At 42.5% G+C, this 24,046-nt stretch overlaps 1 protein-coding gene across 8 annotated transcripts in view; it reads left to right on the top strand.

The window, feature by feature from the left end:
• The window catches only part of MAP7 (microtubule associated protein 7), a 162,887-nt gene that overhangs the window by 39,515 nt on the left and 99,326 nt on the right, over positions 1-24,046 (top strand). The window contains exon 1 of one of the 8 annotated variants that reach the window (XM_075597431.1): positions 7,078-7,117. The exons of 5 other annotated variants lie outside the window; for them this stretch is intronic. In XM_075597431.1, the coding sequence (XP_075453546.1) occupies positions 7,093-7,117 (25 nt within the window). In that variant the 5' untranslated portion in view covers positions 7,078-7,092. Of the gene's footprint in view, positions 1-7,077; positions 7,118-15,719; positions 15,769-23,442; positions 23,752-24,046 lie in introns of those variants that run through there. 2 more of the 8 variants (XM_075597433.1, XM_075597432.1) reach the window with 2 other exon arrangements.

The following is a 24,046-nucleotide window of genomic DNA, read 5'->3' as shown; positions in this document are numbered from 1 at the left end:
CAACCGCTGCATGACGTCACTATCGCCAGGGATGGCACTATAAGCGCAGCCTAATGCCGCAGTTGAATGCAGTCCCGTTCCTCTTATGACAGGGAATTGGTAATTAGCACAGGAGAGGCGTCGGGCAGTACAGTACAGTATTATCAGTGCACTACGCAGCTGAGCGATCCATGCTAGTGACATCTTCGCACCGAGGACAGAAGGAGAGCGGCTGCTGGGGTGACCAGAGGTTGAGGGCAGCAAGTAAAGCCCCAGAGGGCCACCTGTTTCCCACCAATGCTTAACATTGCAATAACTGAATCACAAAAAGGAATGTTTTTTTTTTCAGTGTGCCAGTTTTTTTTGCTTGAGAATTAATTTAATAGCTATTTGTTAAATTAGGTGGCTACTCTGTACAGATTTCTAGACCTATTCATGCAGAGGCACAGCTACTCCAAACAAAATAATGGCCAGTGTTTCCAGTGCAAGGCAGGGATGTCTCTGATAGTCTGAGAGATATTCCCCCTTGTGCCAACACAGTACTGATGCTAATGTGATTAAAAGCATTAGATCATACGCCATGCCATTTTACAAAGCTAGATAGTCTTCAGTGCTGCTCCCCTCCCCCTGAAAGAGAGTGTATGTACAGTATGCCGCCTGGCATTTATTTTGTACTAATAAAATGTGAGGTCTCTCCCAGGGATATCTTATATTGATGCTATTTTTGTGCGTCTCCCGTCATGTTGTGAATGTCACAATATGTGCCTGAGGTTTTCTTTGTACTTGTGATGATGTATATATGATGCAGGCTATAGATCTGTTGTAACTCGTAAAGCAGCAATACTACATTATTATTTGTATATGTAAAATATGTGACCATTTATAATTGTACATTGTTAACTAAGCTGGCAATCGATTGGTGCTCCTCTTCTAAATCTGTGAAAATCCTGGTTTGTGTACATACTGAAATGGCTTCCATAACATTGTGCTGCAGTGCGTGACATTATATTACTATGTGTAACATTATATTACTATGTGTAACATTATATTACTATGTGTAACATTATATTACTATGTGTAACATTATATTACTATGTGTAACATTATATTACTATGTGTAACATTATATTACTATGTGTAACATTATATTACTATGTGTAACATTATATTACTATGTGTAACATTATATTACTATGTGTAACATTATATTACTATGTGTAACATTATATTACTATGTGTAACACATTGTTACAGTGTCCAGTGACAATCTGCTGTTTGGAACACAGCAACAGATCTGTTTGTGATACATTGTAGCCAAAGGCCAGAGCTCAAAAAGATGTGTAAGAGCCTGTTTCAAAAGAGGAAGTGGATATTATTACTCTCTCTATGGTTGCTGTAGCAACCAAAGGATAAGTACATTTTAAAAAAATCATTAAAAATGGTAGGAGTTAAAGAAAAAAAGAACTAAATGCACATACTATTATCTAATACTACAGAACTGTTTTATTTAAAATAAACTATATAGGATATAATCTATTTTTTTACTGTTTGCTGCTTTAAATGTGTATTCTCTGCTCAGCAATCTCATGTAGAACCAACACCACAAGGTCGAAACAGTCTGTCTGTGAATGGGTTTATTGGCTTTGCATCTCATCCCAGGCTATGTTTAAAAGCGGTGTTTAAAGCAGCACGCTTTGGCTTAAAGGTTTTCCATGCAATGTGGACTTGAGACAAAAGGTGCCATTGTGTGCTAATTTACATGTCATTTCCCAGAATCCCTTGCTGCAGTGGAAGCACTGTATGCTAGGTGATAATGGTGAAAAGCAGGGTTGCAGACCTGTCCAAAACATGTGAATGTGTTCACAAGTTTATATATATATATATATATATATATATATATATATATATATATATATATATATATATATATATATATATATATATATACTTGTATATATATATATCCTAAATGATCCCATATTAAAAATAGAAACTGCTTTAGAAGCAGAACAAGAGTTCTTGAAGTAGGTTAATATAAATGGCAGTGGACTGCTGATTTAAACCTCTCTTTGTGCTCTTAAAGTGCAGTGCCTGCTGGTGACCTACAAGCAACACAGATAAATAACATGGTTTTTCCAGGAATAGTCCCTGTTGGTATAAGTCTATAGAAAAGCACCAGTAGTCTGGAATAACTGTAGACCGCATAAAAAGGCTTGTCAAATTCACCAAAACTACCATTTGTAATCATTAAAGTACCACAGACTACATCCTAAGAGAAGCTCTCTAATCTATCTTCAACAAATTGCTTTCTCACGTGTCCTAGTTGAGCCACCCAGAAAGCAGGAAGGTTAAGTCCATGTAAATAATGTTTAATAACTTAAATGTATAGACAAGCAAAAAAAAACAAAATCATACTTTATAAGCTGTCCTGATGTATGGAAAAAAGCTGCACATTTCGGCGTCTCATTTTGCTCAGTGAATCACCCATGCCTTGTAATAACAAGAAAAACAGCATGTCACAAGAAGCAGAATTATTGTAATTAAAAGCAACATTCATTTTATGGCATCCACCCATTTCCTAGCTCATGGGTTGTTTGTGGCGATTGGGTAGTTATCTTTTTACTGTGGAAATGCTGAGTGATTATCTCTTCCTCCGGCACGTCTGAGAGCCAGTGTACCTTATGCTTTACTGTTCTCTTCTGTGTGTTTTTGACGGGAGAAGGAGAAACGAGAGATTAGAGTTCACACACACACAGAGCTGAACAGTGCGTTTACTAGTTTTACCGGAATAAAGCTGAGCTCATGTGACTCAGTGGCTGCAGGTCACCTGACTTGCTGATTAACATAAGCAGCATACAGGAGGCCCAGCCACGTCAGCAGAATCTGTACACTCGTATTCCGAAGGGGCCGGATTGGGAAATAATTAGGACTAGGAGGGACACGAGATTTGTAATTTAGGATATAGTTAAGAAGGCTTCAAAATATATTACCTACAGCTTGCAAGCATCTGTATCATATATATTTATATGAACCCTTTGGGTGCTCTAAGACATAGTGTCTGGCACTCCAGGGGTCCCATGACATAGTGGCTACGTCCTGGCCTCTAACAGCTTGTTTTTCAGGTGATTTCAGGTTAATTTGATCTGGCATGAAGGGAAACCAAAGAGGAGGACTTCTCTTCCATGTCTGGACTCAGCGCCGCTGCGATTGCGTGATCGCTGTGATCATGTGCAGGAGGAGCTGTAGCACACTAATACCGCAGACCCTCTGGCACCCAAAGGGATAACCATGCTTAAAAGTATGGCATTTGTATTTAATTGTAATGAAATTAGCATGAGCAGACTGTCCAAGACATTTTGCCAGCCAGATTTGGCCCACAAATGCAACTTGACTATAGTGTTACTGCCGATACCTGGCGTTCCCCCAAATATTCCTAGACTGGGAAAGCAGGGGGATCGATCACCCTTGTAATACTTGCCCACTGGTAGGGAAGTGGGTTAAGTTAAAATAAGCAGACTGTATTAACAGGCCATCCCTAAATGGGATATAACAGTTGTCCGTGGTTAAAGGGGCTTACAAAGGTAGTTCTACTGAGCCTGACTTCCCCCCCCCAAAAAAAAATCAGTTTATTAAACATTGCTATTTGGACCATATTTTAGAAAGATTTTTACTGTACAATCCTTATGCTTTAGAAAACCGAAAAGAACAGAGGCTTACTAAAATAAATACAGTAAAGTTGTCTTTAACTAGAAATTGGACCTGTAAGTGTGTAAAAAAGAAAGTAGTAGTATTCTTTGATTCTAAATAGAAACGTAATGGTACCATCATGTTTTTGTTAATGCGATGGGTATGTGTAGAGCGCTACAATTCCCATTCCCAGGGGTCAGTGTGACCTCTGTTCGGGTTGTGGAATATTTCCTGACATGCTAATCCTAGAGTACTTGCTCTAACTTTAAACACCAGAGAAGGAGTGGCTCAGTGAGTAAAGACACTGACTAACACTGAGTGTGAAGCAGGGGAACCGGTGTCGGCTCCTTGTGACCTTGGGCAAGTCACTTTATCTCCCTGTGCTTCAGGCACCAAAACATAGATTGTAAGCTCCACGGGGCAGGGACCTGTGCCTGCAAAATGTCTCAGTAAAGCGTTATGTAAAACTAGCAATGCTATACAAGAACATGCTATTATTATCATCTATTTATTATAATAGTGCTCCAGAACCAGGCACTATTCAAGGCATAACAACAGTGGTGTTTATTGCGGGGCCCTAAGCAAAATGCTGGATTTTTTGGGGAACCCAAGAAAAAAACCTTTATGGTGCTTCGCATTGCTCACTGATCGCGTCCGGCACAAAGCTAATTTCCTGCGCTGTCACCCTGCACAATCTCCATCCCTTTAAACAGAGCAGTAGCGCCCAACTGCTGTTGGTTGCATGCGCTTGCCCAGGAGGCAGAAACTCGAGCACTACCTCTGGACTCTGAGAGCTCGCCACCAGTGTTGGACTGGGGCATAAATTGCCCACAGGGGAAAACACATTTATATATGTATAGATATTAAACATCCTGGTTGGGGGAATGGACAAGAGAGACATGGGGGGTGGACGAGAGAGAGGGGAGGATATTGGGGACAGACGAGAGAGAGGAGGATATAGGGACAGATGATAGAGGGGGAGACATGGGGGGATGGGATGAGACAGGGACACGAGGGCGAGTAGAGTATGTGACCTGGAGTGGGAGGGGTGTGCAGAGAGAGGGCCATTATGGGCCACCACTGCATAGCACTTATTTCCTTTTTCTGGTCCTCTTTCGGTTAATTGCCTTTGTATAGTACTATTTTAGGAACCAGTAAATCGTTTAGATCCATTGCTACAGTACGTCTCATGTTTCTGCTATTATGCTGTATGTAAGCAAAACCTACCCATCACTATCTATCAGGGTCAAATAGAAGACATTCGGGATTACCTGAACTATAATTAATCGGACTGACCCAGGCCAGGGGAACATCCTGAAATATGAAGTTCTACCATAAAGTATAGTCGTTTCCGTCATGTGATATTACATAACTAATGCGTATATGGATATCACAGCCTACGCTTCTGCAAGTGTTTGGAAAGGCAGATAGATTAGTTATATGCTAGGACGGCACTCAGTTTGTCTTGAAACTGAATATCGCATCTCTGTGTGAGTCTGCAAGTGCAAAATGTGAAAAGAAGGTATTGAAATAGCAGAACAATATGCAGAAGCGGATGAACCTATTCATCCTCTTTCTTGGTGTTCGTACTGAAACAGTAGTTTGTGAATTAAACCAGGTTAAGAGTTGTTTATTTCCCACTATTTAGAGCAGGCCTGCCCAACTCGTAAAGCGAGAAGGGCCGAATTGCTCCAAGGAAAAAAAATTTGGGCCGCACGGGTTAAATCATCATCATCATCATCTCTCCTCCAGCACCTCTCATCACCATCATCATCATCATCATCATCATCATCATATCTCCCCCAGAACCCCTCACTATCAATCTTTACGATACTCCCCATCTATCTCTCATACCCCCATCTCTCCACATCAAACACACAATACACCCCTCCACATCAAACATACAATACCCCCCTCCACATCCCCCAGCCCATTCCATGTCAGCATCCCCCCCACAAGTCAACAACCCCCCATGTCTCGCTTCCCTCAATATGACACTCTCTCCCCCTCCCCTTAATGACACTCTCTCCCCCTCCCCTCAATATGACACTCTCCCCCTCCCCTCAATATGACTCTCCCCCTCCCCTCAATATGACACTCTCCCCCTCCCCTCAATGTGACATTCTTTCCCCCTCCCCTCAATGTGACACTCTCTCCCCCCTGCAACTCACATCACACCCTCCCCCTGCAACTCACATCACTCTCACCCTCCCCCTGCAACTCACATCAGTATCTCCCCCCCCCCTGCACCTCACATCACTCTCCCCCCCTGCACCTCACATCACTCTCTCCCCCCCCTGCACCTCACATCACTCTCTCCCCCCCCTGCACCTCACATCACTCTCCCCCCCTGCACCTCACATCACTCTCTCCCCCCCCCTGCACCTCACATCACTTCCCCCCCACTGCCCCTCACATGTCAGCAGCCCAGCCCCCCCTCACATGTCAGCAGCCCACCCCCCCTCACATCCCACCCCCCCTCACATGTCAGCAGCCCACCCCCTCACATGTCAGCAGCCCACCCCCTCACATGTCAGCAGCCCACCCCCCCTCATGCCAGCAGCCCACCCCCCCTCACATGTCAGCAGCCCACCCCCCACCAGCCTGTTTTTCACACCCAACCCCCCCCCCACCAGGCCGTTTTTCACACCACCCACCCCCCACCAGCCCGTTTTTCACATCCACCCACACCCCACCAGCCCGTTTTTCACACACACCCACCCCCAACCAGCCCGTTTTTCACACCCACCCCCCACCAGCCCGTTTTTCACACCCACCCCCCACCAGCCCGTTTTTCACACCCACAGACAGACAGACACACAGACTCACACACACAGACTCACACACACAGACTCACACACACAGACACACACACACACACAGACACACACACACAGACACAGACACACACACACACAGACACACACAGACACACACACACACAGACACACACACACACAGACACAGACACACACACACAGACACAGACACACACACAGACACACACACAGACACACACACACACACAGACACACACACAGACACACACACACAGACACACACACAGACACAGACACACACACAGACACACACACACAGACACACACACACAGACACACACACACCTCTCTCTTAGATCAGCTTAGCACATCCTCTCCCCGGTACTAAGCCCCGCCCCGGCATCTCTTGCTATTGAAAAAAAAAAAACCCACGGCTGCTGCTGCCCCCGCGCACCGCAAAACCTGGGGGCTGGGATGGGGAGGGGGAGGGAGAGGGAGGGAGAGGGAGGGAGAGGGAGGGGGCTGGGAGGGAGAGGGAGGGGGCTGGGAGGGAGAGGGAGGAGGGATGTATCCGCCGCCATTTTTTTTAAACTTTTTTTTTTTTTTTTTTATTTAATTAACTGGCGCCCGGCCAGAGTCATCACGTATGTTGTGCAGCCCTGATTTAGAAGGTTAGTATTTGCCCCCATCCCTACCCCCTCTTTATCTTGGGGATGATTTATGCATTGTAGCCTATTGCCGTTATTGTAGGAATGCAAGTGGAGGAACGTCATTATTATTTTTTTTATTTTTTTTATAACTTGAAATGTATTATTTATTACTGCATTCAGAAGCCTTTTCAGTGGAAATAAGGTTAGACTTGCGGATTATTTTAACCCATTAATCCCCGAGGTGCATAGCTTTGCTGCACTGCAGGAGTAATTTAATCCTCACATAACCTTTCTTAGTGACACCGAGTACGCCAAGGTGAGATTAGTTAATGTATGTTTCCAGGTGCCCTGTACTTTATTACTGTAGCCATACAATTTAGTTAAGTGATCCAGTCTTTGAGCTCCCATGCCCATCTATGCCGCATCTTGATAGCCTTGGTATAAACCCCCCCAAAAAAACATATGGCCGCTTCCAGCACAAAGCAGTTTCCCAGCATAGAAGGTGTCCTTTTAAGTAACACTGCTTAGTAACTGTGACCCTTTATGTCCCGTTCCCTTGAATGGGGCCAGGAGGTATACAAACAAAAACAGAGAGGCCAGCGCAATATACAGAATGACACAACATATAGTACAATATGGTCGAGGAGATATCTTCCAGTGTGCAAGGTGTCTTGTGGAGAAGCACTTCTGAGTAGAATTGTCCCATAGTCCCGAGGCACAGTTTGGGAGCATGTAACGCCCAAAAAATGTTGCAGGAATTCTCATGGGATTCAGTGTACATATATAAATTAATAGATACATTAATAACTTCAGTCCTTTGCAGTACATATGGAGATTTACCCTGTAAATAACCATAATAATTATGGGGTTATCTATGCACTCAAGTAGTATAGAGCAATAGCATGTTATATTAGTATTATTGGTGCAGGACACTAAACAGGTTTTAACGCTGGATTATCTCTTATTGGACCAACAAGGTTCTTTTCTTCAGAGCCTTGTAACTTCTCAAGTACAGTACAGCGTCATCTGTTTATAATGAGCTGTCATGTTAATCCGATTAAAAGAACCTGTATCCTGGAGAGAATCTCGGTTTGCTTGTGTGATGTTGTGTTGTAGAGAGAGGAGTAATACCAGAGTGTTTATGATGGTGATAGAGATCATTGGTAAAATACCTGTGTAGTGTATCCAGTTTGCAAAGCCCAATATTCTGAAGTACATACAGTATGCAGAACCCGGGGAAACGCAGACACAAACATATAGAGCTGTCATTTAAAAGCCTTATGAGTACATATACAACATACAGTATGCACCCCAAGAAAAAGGAAGGTGTGTTGTAAAAGACTTTCAAATAGCTCAGGTCTACAGCTTAAATCAGAAATATCTACTGTGGCAGAAGTGAAGAGGGAATAATATTAACAGTGATCTCATTTACTCCAGGGAAATCCGTTTCAAATCAACAACTTCATTTTCAGCAAACATTTCCATAATCTCACATGAAGGAAACATTGTTTTAATTGTTTAATACTTAATTGTTTGTAGACTGCCGTGACAATCCAATGAAACAGTTTTATATTGTAATTACTGTAATCTAATAGCATAACCTAGCTGCAGTCCAGGTTGCATTTCTTCCTTTTTTTTGTTATAGGATTGAAGTATGGGGTCTCTGGAGCTGAACCTCATTAATTTCAGCTCCGGGGACCCCTTCTTCCTGAAATAAATACCTTTGCAGAGGATACCAGCGTATTTGGCAAGTTTATAGGTTCTGATCACGTCAATATGAAGTTGCAAGGGATGATGTCACAGCTTCCTATTGGTCAGCGTGACGTGAGATATGTAAGCCGCCATTTCATTAGGCACACAGCCCAGTCAGAGCTGCTATGGCCCCCCCCCCCCCCCCTACGGAGGTTTGTATCTCGGGAAGCAGGGTTCGCCAGAGCTGAAATTAATGGGTTTCAGCTCTGGAGACACCTGTTAAAATCAAATAACAAAAAAAAAGGAAGAAATATAGCCTGGATTGGTTCTGTAAGAGCATTTACATGTAAATTCCTTCAAGCTAAAGAAATAGGCTGCTCTTTATTTAGCTATAAGTATTGTAGTATCCCAACAAAAGCCAATAAATAAACTTGAATACTCTGTGTTATATATTGCATGGGCTGAGTAACTGCAGCATCATGCCAACCACATAACATTTCAGGTGTGAGTCCTGACCCATTGGCAGTGAGATGCTGATATTGAAAGGTTGCTGTTTGCGTTGCACAGTGTTTATACAGTACTTCAGAATGTAACTGGAATCAGATGATGATCGTAGGCACAGTAAAAGACAGATCTTGGCTAAAGCAAGTTGTGGAGTTTGTTTGAAACTAATTTTGTCATCCTGGTAAGGGGTTAAACAGTATATGTTGAAGGCTCAAGCCACTTTTATGCAAAGATGCATTTGTTGACCTGGGGAGGAGGGAGAGAAACCGATTCCAGGTGAAAATGGCCCAGAAAGCCACTTCGGAATATAATGGCTAAAAGACTCTCGCTTTCTATAAATGTACAGCAAATAAAAATATCACTTGTGAGCACATTCACATGTCTCGGGGCAGGTCTGCAAACACTGGTTTCTCCATTATCTGTTGGCATACAGTGCTTCCACTGCAGCCAGGGATTCTGGGTAATTCTGGGTAATGACAGTGAGCACACAGTGTCACCTTTTGCTACATGTCCATTTTAACATGGAGCCCCATGAGCTTATGCCTGCCATATTATACAGTTATAGCCAGTAACCACTACTCACAGACAGATGTTTCGACATTTTTAGTGTTGACACATGTATAGACATATTATGTACTGTATAGACGTATTATGTATAAAGAGATTCATACTTTCCCAGTACAGCAAGTTAATATCATGGGTTATCTAAACCTTTTTTTCAACATCATTTATTGCTAGTGTCTTAACCTGCTACTCCTTTTAGTTCTTTCCATAGTGGGCGAGTATAAGGTGCTAAAACCGTCGCAAATTTTTTTTTTTTCCCTTTTCTTTAATGCGCATTCCCTTCCTCGAGATGTTTGTTGTATTGCCTGGGAATGTTTTCCTGTTTTACATGCAAAACATGCACTTAGTCCAAATAAATATGCATAGCTGGCTAAGATTAATTTCACAATGTTCTCAAGCACTGAGCTAGCAGAATTAAAAGGAAATTGGTATACTTCAAACGACAAGAACAGAGACAAACAGAAGTGACCGCTGTTTTTGTAGAAAGGCCTGCAGTGCAGCACAATACAACGCACAATGAAAAATCTGCTTTACAAGACAAGTAAATGTCATCTCTCAGACACAATCCTTCCAGGCTTATTATTTATTTATTTTTAAGAAAAAATAGGAGTCATGAGCAAAACATTACAATTTTAGTACGCCTAAAACACAATAAGTAAAGATATTGTTTCTCTAGTAGAAAACACCAACATTATTTTTGCCATTGCCAAATTCAGTGTATGAATAAAAGAACATGACACAGCTGTTTGAACTGTATATACTGTGTCCTATACAGATTTTGTCGTCTTTCTCTGTGTGACACGTTGGGATATACAGATGTTGCCTTCTTTCTCTCTGTGACACGTTGGGATATACAGATGTTGCCTTGTTTCTCTCTGTGATACGTTGGGATATACAGATGTTGCCTTCTTTCTCTGTGTGATACGTTGGGATATACAGATGTTGCCTTCTTTCTCTGTGTGATACGTTGGGATATACAGATGTTGCCTTCTTTTCTCTGTGTGATACGTTGGGATATACAGATGTTGCCTTTCTTTCTCTGTGTGATACGTTGGGATATACAGATGTTGCCTTCTTTCTCTGTGTGATACGTTGGGATATACAGATGTTGCCTTCTTTCTCTGTGTGATACGTTGGGATATACAGATGCTGCCTTCTTTCTCTGTGTGATACGTTGGGATATACAGATGTTGCCTTCTTTCTCTGTGTGATACGTTGGGATATACAGATGCTGCCTTCTTTCTCTGTGTGATACGTTGGGATATACAGATGTTTGCCTTCTTTCTCTGTGTGATACGTTGGGATATACAGATGTTGCCTTCTTTCTCTGTGTGATACGTTGGGATAAAAACTCTAAGTGCAGATGTATGACAAGTGATAGGAATATTCCCTAGTCAATCTTGGCTCCTATGGCTGTTCTACTCACAAGAGATAAGATAGTCATAGGTGAGTAGGACAGCCATAGGAGCCAAGATTGACTAGGGAATATTCCGATCACTTGTCATACATCTGCACTTAGAGTTTTTTCTTGTGTGTTTTTTCTTGTGTGTTTTTTTCCCTTATGCTCCCCCTGGACCGTGTGAAACAAGTTCTACAATTTGGGGAAGAGTGAAGACAACCCCACCAGAGGGTAGAAGCAGGGTTTTTTTACACTTTAATATTATATTATATTTGCATTTGCAAGTTTATGTTTATTGCACTTTTATTATCATATTAAGTTACTTATAATTAATTGATTGAGTTAGCACTTATAGGGTGTTTAGCGCCTTATTTACACCTTTTTCTTGCACTATGATACGTTGGGATATACAGATGTTGCCTTCTTTCTCTGTGTGAACCCAAGTGATTCGTATCGGCGCTATAAAACACCCACACTAAAAATAAAAGTGACAAAAATAGCACACAGTGATAAGGTGTGTAGCCAAAAATACTTCTCAACCTTCCATGGAATATGTAAGGATTCCTTACAGAAACAGTCTTGATCCAAGGGGGGGGGGGGGGGGAAGGGAGCGGTAATTACAGGAACACACCACTTGTAAGTAGGAATTTCAATAGAGCCAAGATTTGACTATTTCCTATATTGTGTAAATATACTGCACCATTATTGTGTTTATCTTTTTATATTTTTGGTGTGTTCCTGTAATTACCGCTCCGCTCCCCCCCCCCCCCCCCCCCCCCCCCCTTGGATCAAGATTCTTTCTCTGTGTGACACGTTGGGATATACACATGTTGCCTTCTTTCTCTGTGTTATACGTTGGGATATACAGATATTGCCTTCTTTCTCTGTGATACGTTGGGATATACAGATATTGCCTTCTTTCTCTGTGTGACACGTTGGGATATACAGATGTTGCCTTCTTTCTCTGTGTGATACGTTGGGATATACACATGTTGCCTTCTTTCTCTGTGACACGTTGGGATATACAGATGTTGCCTTCTTTCTCTGTGTGATACGTTGGGATATACAAATGTTGCCTTCTTTCTCTGTGACACGTTGGGATATACAAATGTTGCCTTCTTTCTCTGTGACACGTTGGGATATACAGATATTGCCTTCTTTCTCTGTGTGATACGTTGGGATATACACATGTTGCCTTCTTTCTCTGTGTTATACGTTGGGATATACAGATATTGCCTTCTTTCTCTGTGATACGTTGGGATATACAGATATTGCCTTCTTTCTCTGTGTGACACGTTGGGATATACAGATGTTGCCTTCTTTCTCTGTGACACGTTGGGATATACAGATGTTGCCTTCTTTCTCTGTGTGATACGTTGGGATATACAAATGTTGCCTTCTTTCTCTGTGACACGTTGGGATATACAAATGTTGCCTTCTTTCTCTGTGACACGTTGGGATATACAGATATTGCCTTCTTTCTCTGTGTGATACGTTGGGATATACACATGTTGCCTTCTTTCTCTCTGTGACACGTTGGGATATACACATGTTGCCTTCTTTCTCTGTGTGATACGTTGGGATATACAGATGTTGCCTTCTTTCTTTGTGATACGTTGGGATATACACATGTTGCCTTCTTTCTCTGTGTGACACGTTGGGATATACAGATGCTGCCTTCTTTCTCTGTGTGATACGTTGGGATATACAGATGTTGCCTTCTTTCTCTGTGTGATACGTTGGGATATACAGATGTTGCCTTCTTTCTCTGTGTGATACGTTGGGATATACAAATGTTGCCTTCTTTCTCTGTGATACGTTGGGATATACAGATATTGCCTTCTTTCTCTCTGTGACACGTTGGGATATACACATGTTGCCTTCTTTCTCTGTGCGACACGTTGGGATATACAAATGTTGCCTTCTTTCTCTGTGTGATACGTTGGGATATACAGATATTGCCTTCTTTCTCTGTGTGATACGTTGGGATATACACATGTTGCCTTCTTTCTCTGTGTGATACGTTGGGATATACAGATGCTGCCTTCTTTCTCTCTGTGACACGTTGGGATATACAGATGTTGCCTTCTTTCTCTGTGTGATACGTTGGGATATACAGATATTGCCTTCTTTCTCTGTGTGATACGTTGGGATATACACATGTTGCCTTCTTTCTCTGTGTGATACGTTGGGATATACAGATGCTGCCTTCTTTCTCTCTGTGACACGTTGGGATATACAGATGTTGCCTTCTTTCTCTGTGACACGTTGGGATATACAGATGTTGCCTTCTTTCTCTGTGACACGGTGGGATATACAGATGTTGCCTTCTTTCTCTGTGTGATAGGTTGGGATATACAGATGTTGCCTTCTTTCTCTCTGTGACACGTTGGGATATACAGATGTTGCCTTCTTTCTCTCTGTGATACGTTGGGATATACAGATGTTGCCTTCTTTCTCTGTGTGATACGTTGGGATATACACATGTTGCCTTCTTTCTCTGTGTGACACGTTGGGATATACAGATGTAGAAGGTTTGCTGCTGTCCCACACCCATATGACCTATCAATAAAGGACTGTTTTTGCAAGACCTGCACTCTCTATCTTTGCTGTGCGCTGCACACCCTGGCTTTTGGAATCTTTATCCCACTTCAGCTGCACGCCTTGGAAGGGAGACTCTGGGAAGAAGCAAAATATCGTGAGTACATTACCTGGGGCTAACCCAATGAGGAAGGGGGGGGGGGTGTCTTTGGACAACCCACCCCAACCTTCAGGGTACCTTATGCCCTCTTAAGGCTTAGTACTGTTACTTTTTATTCATATATACCCAGTTTATGCTCCCTCCCATCACACACGGTCCTAGCACTTTCTGAGCACCATTCCACAAACAAACTAGATATACAGATGTTGCCTTCTTTCTCTGTGTGACACGTTGGGATATACAGATGTTGCAGACTTGATTCCACCCATGAAAACTGGCACATTGCGCCAACGCTGGTGCCATATTTGAAGCAAAATGTAACACTGCTTCATTGAAACAAATGGTACTACAGGCATTATTCTATTAATGCACGCAAAAGTTAGCGCTTTTTTTACGCAATGTTAACAGAAGTGATAACGTCTGCTATTCTGCTTCAATGTTGCCTCTACCGCCTATGGAATCTGTGATAATCCTGTGTTATCTTTGAAAACAATGTAATACGCTACAAAAAAATATTTCCATAAGACCTATACTGACAAGCCTAAGGCCACGTCCATAGTCTGAGCCACGGTGTGCGTGCGCCGCAAACAAAAGGCCGTACCTCAATGCGGACGCCATAAAGCGCGCAATGGAGCAGCTGATTTTTCGCACATCAATTTTTTTATTTTTTCACACGGCGGCCGGGTCGTGTGAGCGTTCGCCCTCATTGGCTGAACCGGGCACCCCCCCCTGTCGCGTCTCCACCTCCACATCCCACAGGAGCACTATATCCGAGGCCACTTGTGATGAAGGGGGATACTAGTGTCAGTCCCTACAGAATCAGCACCCACAACCTACTCCGGGCAGCAGCTCTAGCAATGAGCTAAACCGGCCACTGTCGCAGCTTACATCGGTCCGCAAAATGCCTCCTTCTCTCAGACTAACAGTCGACTTTGGAGGTCACATACCAGACACACAAACATATTCCATGTACTTTCAAACGTATATTGCAGTTTTAATTTATTTTGTAATGAGTGTATTTGAGTTAATATTAATATCTTTATTTCATATACAGGTAGCACTGCACAAATACAGTACAGTGCACCGAACGCAGCACATGGGATTGTTACAGACACCGTCCCTGCCCTGATGAATTTACTATCTATGTTTCTGTGCCTGAGGCACAGGGAGATAAAGTGACCTCGCCCAAGGGTACCAGGAGCCGACACCGGGAATTGCGTATTAAACCATTTCACATTGAACAGAGCAGTAGGGCGGCTCTAATTCTGAGTTTCTTGCTTGATGTCTTTGCTTCTGCAGTTCTGGAAACATCTTTTTTTAAAGTGACAATCCAAGCGCTTTGTTGTTGTTGTTGTTGTTGTTTTTTACTGTAGCCAGGTCCCCCTCTGGGTTATTACCTTTATCTCTTCCGGCACTAACCACCGCAGCAGTCGGGATTCCTCTTGGGCTCCGGTGGGGAGGATGAGGTGCAGGGCAGCTGAGGGGAAGAGAAGCGGCTGCATCTAAGGCGATCGCGTCGCCAGTGGCTAATGTAGCAGGCGTCGCCATCTTGCGCAAGGTTCACGCATGTGCAGGGCGGCGGCCATGTCAGGTTGTGCAGGCGCAATGCGCATAGAGACAGGTTTAGCAGGGAACTACAAGTCCCATGAGCCTGAGGAGCCTGAGACGTGAGGCATGGCAGCCAATCGCACGACAGGATTCCGCTGGAGACAGTTGTAACAGTTTGGAATGCTGCAAGGTTGAGGCAGTTGATGCTGAGAGATAGAGAGGGGTGGAGATGCATATGCAGGGGTCAGTGACCATCTGCATTAGGTCAGTATACCCTAAGGCCCTGAGTCACCTCCAGCTTGTGGTTGCTGTAGGGACAGCTCTTTGTGTAGGGACTTTGCCTGTAGTATTCAGTGACAGTCAGGGACAAAGCTGCTGAAGCTGGGTAATCTGATATTCCTAGTCTGGGACCAGACTATTGAACTGCCATCCGGCCAACCTCTTCTGTGCAGTTCAGGATCTCACTGAGGACCTCGTGGAGCAGCGGATCCTTTTTGAAGTAGTCAGCGTGTCCAGGTGCTGGAGCGCCTGGCAGGTATTTCATAAATGCACCAACATACCGGTACCTTACAGGAGCTGAACACGCCTTGGGTTGGGTTGTTTGGGGACACTCAAAGGTTAAGTGACCAAGGGACTGGGTCGGTATATTGGACACGGTGTGAGAATACACGTTGGTGAGTCAACGCTTATCCTGAGAGGAAGGGTTATGGTTAACCGTGTTGATTATTATTCATGTGCATTCTGTGTGACACCTGCAGTAAAGGTTATCAAGTTATTCTAAGAGCTGTTGTTACTATTTCCTGTCTGGGGTTATCTCATAGTATTGGGATCCTGAGCAGGTGGAGGCGCTGCCAATTAATATATTCATTGCCCCAGGCTCCAAGTGGCGGAGGCTCAGATCTCTGTGAGCCTACAGGTATATGCAGCACTAGTAGACCCGTCTTGGCAAAAAAGAAAGAGGGTCACATAACATTTTTTTTTTGAACATAGAATTGAAGCAAGGGCGTCTCCAGAGCTGAAGACCATTCATTACATCTCCGGGAACCACCTGCTTCTGTTGATACCTCCATAGGGGTGCCGTTAGCTGCTCCACTTGGTTTCCAGGGTTCACACTATGGCGGTGTTTTAAAGCTCCTGCGCCGTGCTGGCCAATAGGAAGCCGTGACATCATCAGGTTTAGCTTTCTGCTTGCCCACGTGACACAGCTAGCTCAGCCGGAACAGCTACCGGCACCCCTACAGAGGTAAGTATCTTCGGAAGCAGGGTGTCCCTAGAGCTGAAATTAATGGGGTTCAGCTCTGGAGACCTCCCTGCTTCAATCCTGTTTTAAAAAGTACTTGGACTGCTTCTTTCAGTTGTGTACTGAAAAAAAAATAGACCAGTAAGTAAACATCATAATATTTAATCCGGTATCCTTTGTGTTTTCTGGTGCACGGGAAGTGCCATATTACAGCCATAGGAAAAAGGGTATGTGTGGTGGGAAGCAGATAGACAACCCATGCAGGGGTGGCCTTAGGGTTCTCGGGGCCCCGGGGATGAGTCATTGGGGGCCCCTTAGAGGTTTGAATTTGATGACCAATTAGAAAGTAGGACATTACTAATTTAAATGTAATTTCACCCTGTCAATGAAGTCACAATGAAAGTATCATCATACACTCAGTGTAATCAATATTTACACTATTACAACTGGAGTTGACTATTACAATTTACACAATAAATGTAACATTATATCAACACTGCACTCTAAAAGTTATTTAGTTAAATTGTTAGGTGTTACTTGAAACCCATATTCACTTCTTCATCCAATAAAATAATAGCAAAATGTGGGGGCCCCTTAAAGTGTGGGGCCCCGGGCAGTTGTCCGTTGTGCCCTTACCTAAGGCCGCTATTGGCCCCATGCCGCCCATTGCTACTTTAGCCATGTAAAAAAAATCAGCAGCTTGTGAATTCTAGAATTGTCATTAGACATTTGCATTTTATTAATTACTTTGAGACTTCTTCTTGCGCTCCCTTTAGGTGATATAAGAGTTTTAACAATTACGTGTCCGGGAGGATAAAAAGGAGCTCTCGCCAGAGCCCATTACGGTCTAAATGTTGCCATAGCAACTTAAGAAAATCATAATTTTTTTAAATACTTTGAAACGTGTTATTTTATTATTTTAGTTTTTTGACGGTTTAAGATTTTTTTTCAGGTGTACAGAAATTAAGGGAAAATATATAAACAGACACTCTTAAACTGTTAACTATATTACAAATAAAATTAAAGCAATGTGCTTAAAAAAAAAAGACTGCAGGTAATGAAAAAATGAAATCGACCATAAATGTATATTTGATCTATTAATTAAAGTACAAAATGGCGAAGGAAAATGGTAAGCTGCTACCTAGAGAGAGTAAATAATAGAACCAGTGACAGATTTTTTTTTTTAAAGGCCGGCTACACCATACTGCCAAACCATCTGAAACGGAGGTAGGAAATGTATGAGATCTCTTCCTCTTCCACTGACACACAATTTATTTTCAGGGAGAATGTAAAAAATGTATACATTTTTGAGCAAATTTTAAGTGTCTCCTACATAAATAGAGGATGTGGCCGGTATGGACAACACCCCAAAAAAATTCTTCTCTTGATCTTTATTTTAGTTTGTGTTGGGTAGAATGTACAGTACCTGTCGTGCAGCATATTTTACCAGCACTCATACGTATGGTATGTATATTGCCCACAAACACCTGTTGTGCGTTCATTTGTAGGGCACTCATTGAATATAATAGACTGTTGCTTCGCTGGTTTTAAAATAAACTTGTTTTATCTAGGAGTAGATCAGAGAGCTGCCGTGTTTCCTTCTTGGTGGTGCAGTTTATGATCTGGAGAAGTTCCAACGGTGAAAGACATCAATGTCATTTCACATAACTTTCAGCTTTTTTCTACACAATCTTTCTAAAGTATCTTGCAGGATATAGACTACATCCGACACTGCATTCAGCACTTCTAAAGAAACCCAGTCTTAAAGCAGCAATCCCAGATATTTGTTTTCTCCCCCCGCAACCCCCCCCCCCCCCTTCGAAATTGATTCTCAGAAAGATATGGAGTGCACTGTGGAGTGTTATAATATAATCCAATAATGTTAATGTATCCCTCCCTGCCTGGCTTCTAGGGAGATTACATTGGTATGTTATGTACGGCTACTCCCATGGGTTACCTTGGCTCAGGGGCTGGATTCAGGCGGCTGGGCGATGAGGTAGCAAGGTGTAATAATTGGCATCGGGAACTTTTGTAGCACAACAGTCATTTATTCATCTCACCAAGCACAGGGGCCGCTCATACACATTTCGACATATTTTCTATCAGACACATGAATATGGTTTTGCCATTAGTGCCCTCTCTCAACACTCGAATGGAGGTACATTTATTTAGTTGCTTTACGTAGACTCTGGAGCGGCTGGGTAAGTGGTGCAGTCCGGTAACACAGCAGCTACCGGACACTTCCCAATAGGGGGAAGAGAATGAGCTCCATTGTTGGAATCACTGGAGGTCAGACAAGTTACGATAGCAACTGCTCAAGCCGCATCACTCGGGCCCTCAGGTTCCACCAATGGCGGTTCCTCAATCACTTCTAGGATAGCATTTCCTTTTGGCGGTCCCGTCGAAAGGGTCTATAGAGGCATCTCGCCAACCGTAGGGATAGGTACAAGGCTCCTCCTGGACATCAACATATAAAACAAGCAACTTGTAGGAACTCTGTCTCTCCTTGGTAATGACGAAAACCCCACCGGGATGTCAAATCACACTAGCTGTGTAGTACTGGTAACAGCCACCATCTCACCAAAGCCGCAGTGAAATAGTCCAGTACACAAAATCATGATAGTGAGAGATATGGTGACTCCCCGTTCCACAAGCTTCTGTCTCCCTTTAAAGCTGCAGTTCAAGCTCCCATTGTTTTTTTTTTTTTTAGTTTTTTTTGTAGTTTTTTTTACTTTAATAGTTTCATGTGTGCAATCTCTACTTACCTAAAGAACTGCATAGCTGCCGGTCAATTCGTTCTCCGTCTATTGATCGGCAAAGTTTGGCGACATCTTTAGATCTGGGGAATGTAAATGGTTGCTATAGGAACAAACATGCTTGTTAAAATAGAATACAAGAAAATTGGTCTTTCAAAGTTGATTTTTTTAAAACAGAAAATGCTAAAAGTGTTTTTTTCTTATTACAGAACTGATTTATTAAAAAAAAACACACATGCAGGATATTGCTTGAACTGCAGCTTTAACACTCAGTCCCTCCCCTAAAAAGCCGTCAGGATCTGGGCGTGGCCCATATTGATCTGTACCTCCAGACTATTGCTGGAGAGCCTGGAGCGGAGGGCGCGGCCGCACAGTAAGCACCACTAGTCAAGGTCTCCACACATCATTGTCACATGCATCCTTGCTTCTTTGTTGGTAAACTCTGTCCCTCTTGTCTTGGTGGAAAACTCTGTCCGTAGTAGCTTGAGAAAAACAAATTCTGCTAGCAAGTGGTTGGGCTCACCACGATTTTGATGTACTGAGGCTCTCAGCCCTAAGTGGACTTCGTTTTGATCAACAGTCACTTATGTCCCGTGTTCTCACAATTTTCTCACGGGTGCCATTTTGGCTCTGTAGTAGGCAAGTAACATTGGAGCATGGACCGCCGCTATTTTTAATTTACCACTCTTCTATTCAGGATTGATTGGAATTTTAACTTTTGTATATTGGGAAAGCTTCACAATACATAGACCACATAAAACAAACTCTTCGCCCTAAAAGTTCCAAAATGGGCAAAACATAGACTTTCTTTCTCTTGCTTGCCCAGCCCTATGCTGGGTGCTAAATGTAACCCTCCCTACCTGACTTCTAGGGAGATTACATTGGTATGTTATGTGTGGGTACTCCGCATGGGTTTCCTTGACTCGGGCTACATTCAGGCGGCTGGGTGATAAGGTAGGAAGGTTGTAGAATAATGGGCACCAGGAACTTTTGTAGTACAACAGTCATTTATTCATGTCCCCAAGCACAGGGACCGCTCATACACATTTCGATGGCAATTCACATGTATTTTCTATCTATGAATATGGTTCTTCCAATAATGCCCACTCTTAACACTCAAATGGAGGTACATTTACTTAGTTGCTCTACGTAGATGTGGGACCCAACCCCCTTCCCCCCACCCCTCCTGTTTCAGAATATCATTGGCATTAATCCGATTTCACTCCCTACGGGGGAGTCCTGGCGGGTCTTTCTCACTTGACCTGATACCTTTGGCCTGTTTGGGAACTGTCACTTCCATACAGGTGGATGAGGAATATTAGTGCAGATCTGCGGTTAAAGCAAATCTGCCGACACCCTGGAGCTTTCTTTCCAAAGGCCTTCTGTGGTGTGACGTATTCCCTTTCAAGTAATATTCAGAACTCTATTCCTTCTTTTGGGGATCCTTGCTTAAATGGTACTGTACAATGGTACAACATAATAAACGGGGGGAGGGGGAGCTAGTCTGTGCTATTACTTATCTACTCTACCCGAGGCTCCTCTCCTCTTGCCCTCCTGGAACCTAGCCTTTTGCATTTTCTCCTCCCCTTGTATACTCTCTTATGTCATGATACCATGACAACACTGGGTGGGGCCCGGTACACACTAACCATACAATTTAACCCTTTAGAGAGGGGTTACATTAATAATAAAGACAATGTACTTTGAAAAGGTGTGCTGGTACAGAGAGGATTCCTACACAGACCCTTAACCCAAAATATGCAAAAATACAAAATAGTCCCAGAAAACAATCAAATAGAAAATGCAAAAAGTTTTATTAAAGGAACAAAAAAGCAGCAATGGTCAGTCCAATGCAGGACACAATTGAAAAGATATCACAATACACAGCAATTACATTTGTCTGCAAAATGTTTTGAAGAGCAAGTGGCATAGGTTATCCTAACCCCTAATGCTTCCAAAGATCTGCATCTACGCCTGGAGCAGACAATTGCAATATACACAAACAAATGCTGTTTATAGATCAGCATAGCCTACCATGTCTTAAAGTGGCAGTAAAAGTATGGCTGACTGTTGTATACGAAGATGAAACAAACAGCAAATACAATGAATAAAATCCAATGACATATATATATATATATATATATATATATATATATATATATATATATATGTGTGCAGGGGTATCAGTACCGTGTTGGCCGAGCTTTAATAATCTAAAAAGAATAGACGATACCATTCTGTGGCTATGAATCTGCATCGCCACAGCATCACAAGCGGAACCAGAGATAGTCCTGTCGGCGAACATTTCTCTGACTCTGGCCACAAGATGAACGATCTGAAGGTGGTCATACTCAAAGGTAATCTTAGAACACCGAAAGAGAGACGGCTGCATGAATACAAATTTATGCAACTGTTCGGGACACTTAGCGATGTCCTAAATCGAGACCGAAATTTTATGAGTCATTACTGACATAAGAACTCTCTTCCCGTGAGTGCTAAGGCCATGTCTGTATGTACATACTGCACTATATATACATACATGTGTGTGTGTGTGTGTGTGTGTATATGTATATATATATATATATGTATATATATATATATATATATATATATATATATAAACATGTGTGTGTGTGTGTGTGTATATATATATATATATATATATATATATATATATATATATATATATATATATCCCAAAAATCATATATTATAAAAGCACATTTATTATTTTTATCGTTTATTTGTGAAGCGCCAGCATATTTTATTTATTTATTTATTTTATTTATAAAATGTTTTACCAGGAAGTAATACATTGAGAGTTACCTCTCATTTTCAAGTATGTCCTGGACATAGTTAATATGACAAATAATACATGGTTACAAATACAGTTACATAAATGAACAGGGTATACATTATATACCACAGCGCGATACAATGGGGTACAGAGTTATGTATATTACAAAAACATGAACAGTTACATATAGGTGAGGACAAACATGCACAGATACAAAGAGGTAATAAAGTGTGTTTGTGTGTATAGAAAAAAAATTCCCGGGCGCCTAAAATGTTATCCTTGGGTTTTGTGATGCTGAGTGAGCCGTCAGTCACTGTACCACATCCCGCCCGATCCTGATTTACTAGCGCGACATCAAAGCAGGAGTCTCAGAGTCTAGTACCGGAGGGGGAGAGAGGGTGAAGGACAGGAGAGTGAGCTGCCGAGGTGCGTGATGGCTGGGGAGAGAGAGATGCAGAGAACTTCAGCACTCTTCCGCCACCTGCTCTCCATGAGGTCTGTGTCAGATAGGGGGGCGGAGTGAGGACCGTGTCATGGAGGTGGTAAGAAGACTCAGTGGGGGAGGAGCGAGCGAGGGAGGGGGGGGGGAAGTCACTGAGCGATGGAGGGGAGATGGGATCAGTGGGGGAAAGTGGGATCAGTCTGTGTGTCAGTGATACACATGGTGACACAGCCATTAACAAAAACATTTTCTGGCTAGCTCATAAGCTTTAACATTTTTGTTCACCTCTGATGAAGGTCCCCCATGGGGACCAAAACGTTGGGTTTAGGTGTGATGCAAGCAATAATAACAAATGTTAAAATATTATAGAAAGCTAATAACACTGTGCTTCTGCCTGTTCTGTAAGAGAATATTGAATGTGCCTGTGTTTTGTTGTTGATGCTGCAGCATCAAACAAAGGAGAACGCAGTGCTTAGGTGATTCTGTAAAGTTGTTAAGCCCCTTGTCTCAGACATTGTATAGAGCTGCGACTTGTGCATTGCTGTGCTCTTGAGGAAGTAGGCCATCGGAGTAGGCAGCTGCCAGCAGCCGTGTCCAGTTTGCCTTGGGCTTAGCTTGAGATAAGCAGCTCAAAACATTGACGCAGCGTTTCAGGGAAGGTGGAGGAGCACAACTACCGTACACTCCCCATCTCTATAATCTCTTGATGCTGTGTATGTGACAAACTCCATTTTGATCAGGTCTGAAATGTGGACTGAGGGAGTTCTTTGAAGTTCGCTTTTCAGAACCCCTATGGCTTCTTGACATGTTGACTTGTTGCTTCTGCCTGTGGTTCAGAGTTAATACTTTTTCAATCGGTGCCTAGTGATTTCGCTCCTAACCGGGATATCCTTTTTGGAATGTAACCCTTCAGAGATGCAAAATTCCACCTAGTGCTGCTGGTATGGTTCAGATTTAGAAAACTTGCTCTGGGACACCATTTATTATGTTTTAAGCATGATGGAACAAATGGGTAAGAACATTTCTCTCTTTCTTTTGGTCAATAATACTTGGAGTAGTATGACTGTAGATATGTTTTGTTCAGTTAATGTTTGGGTACATGGGTAAATCCTTTTTTAGATGTATAGTTTTGTGTAGATTTGTTGGATATGTAGCATTGACTATACAGTATATTCTATGCTTAAGGAAAATGTTCGTCAGGCAAGTGAACAGGTGGATGGATAGATTCGTGTGTTTGTTTACATGTATGTTTTCTATGAAAATAGTCATATATTAATTGTGTATAGGAAAAGAATGGAGAGTGAACT

Source organism: Ascaphus truei, chromosome 4 (assembly GCF_040206685.1).
Source record: "Ascaphus truei isolate aAscTru1 chromosome 4, aAscTru1.hap1, whole genome shotgun sequence".
In the NCBI taxonomy this organism is placed as follows: Eukaryota; Metazoa; Chordata; class Amphibia; order Anura; family Ascaphidae; genus Ascaphus; species Ascaphus truei.
Note: the sequence above shows the minus strand (reverse complement) of the source record. Positions and strands in the feature narration are given on the sequence as shown.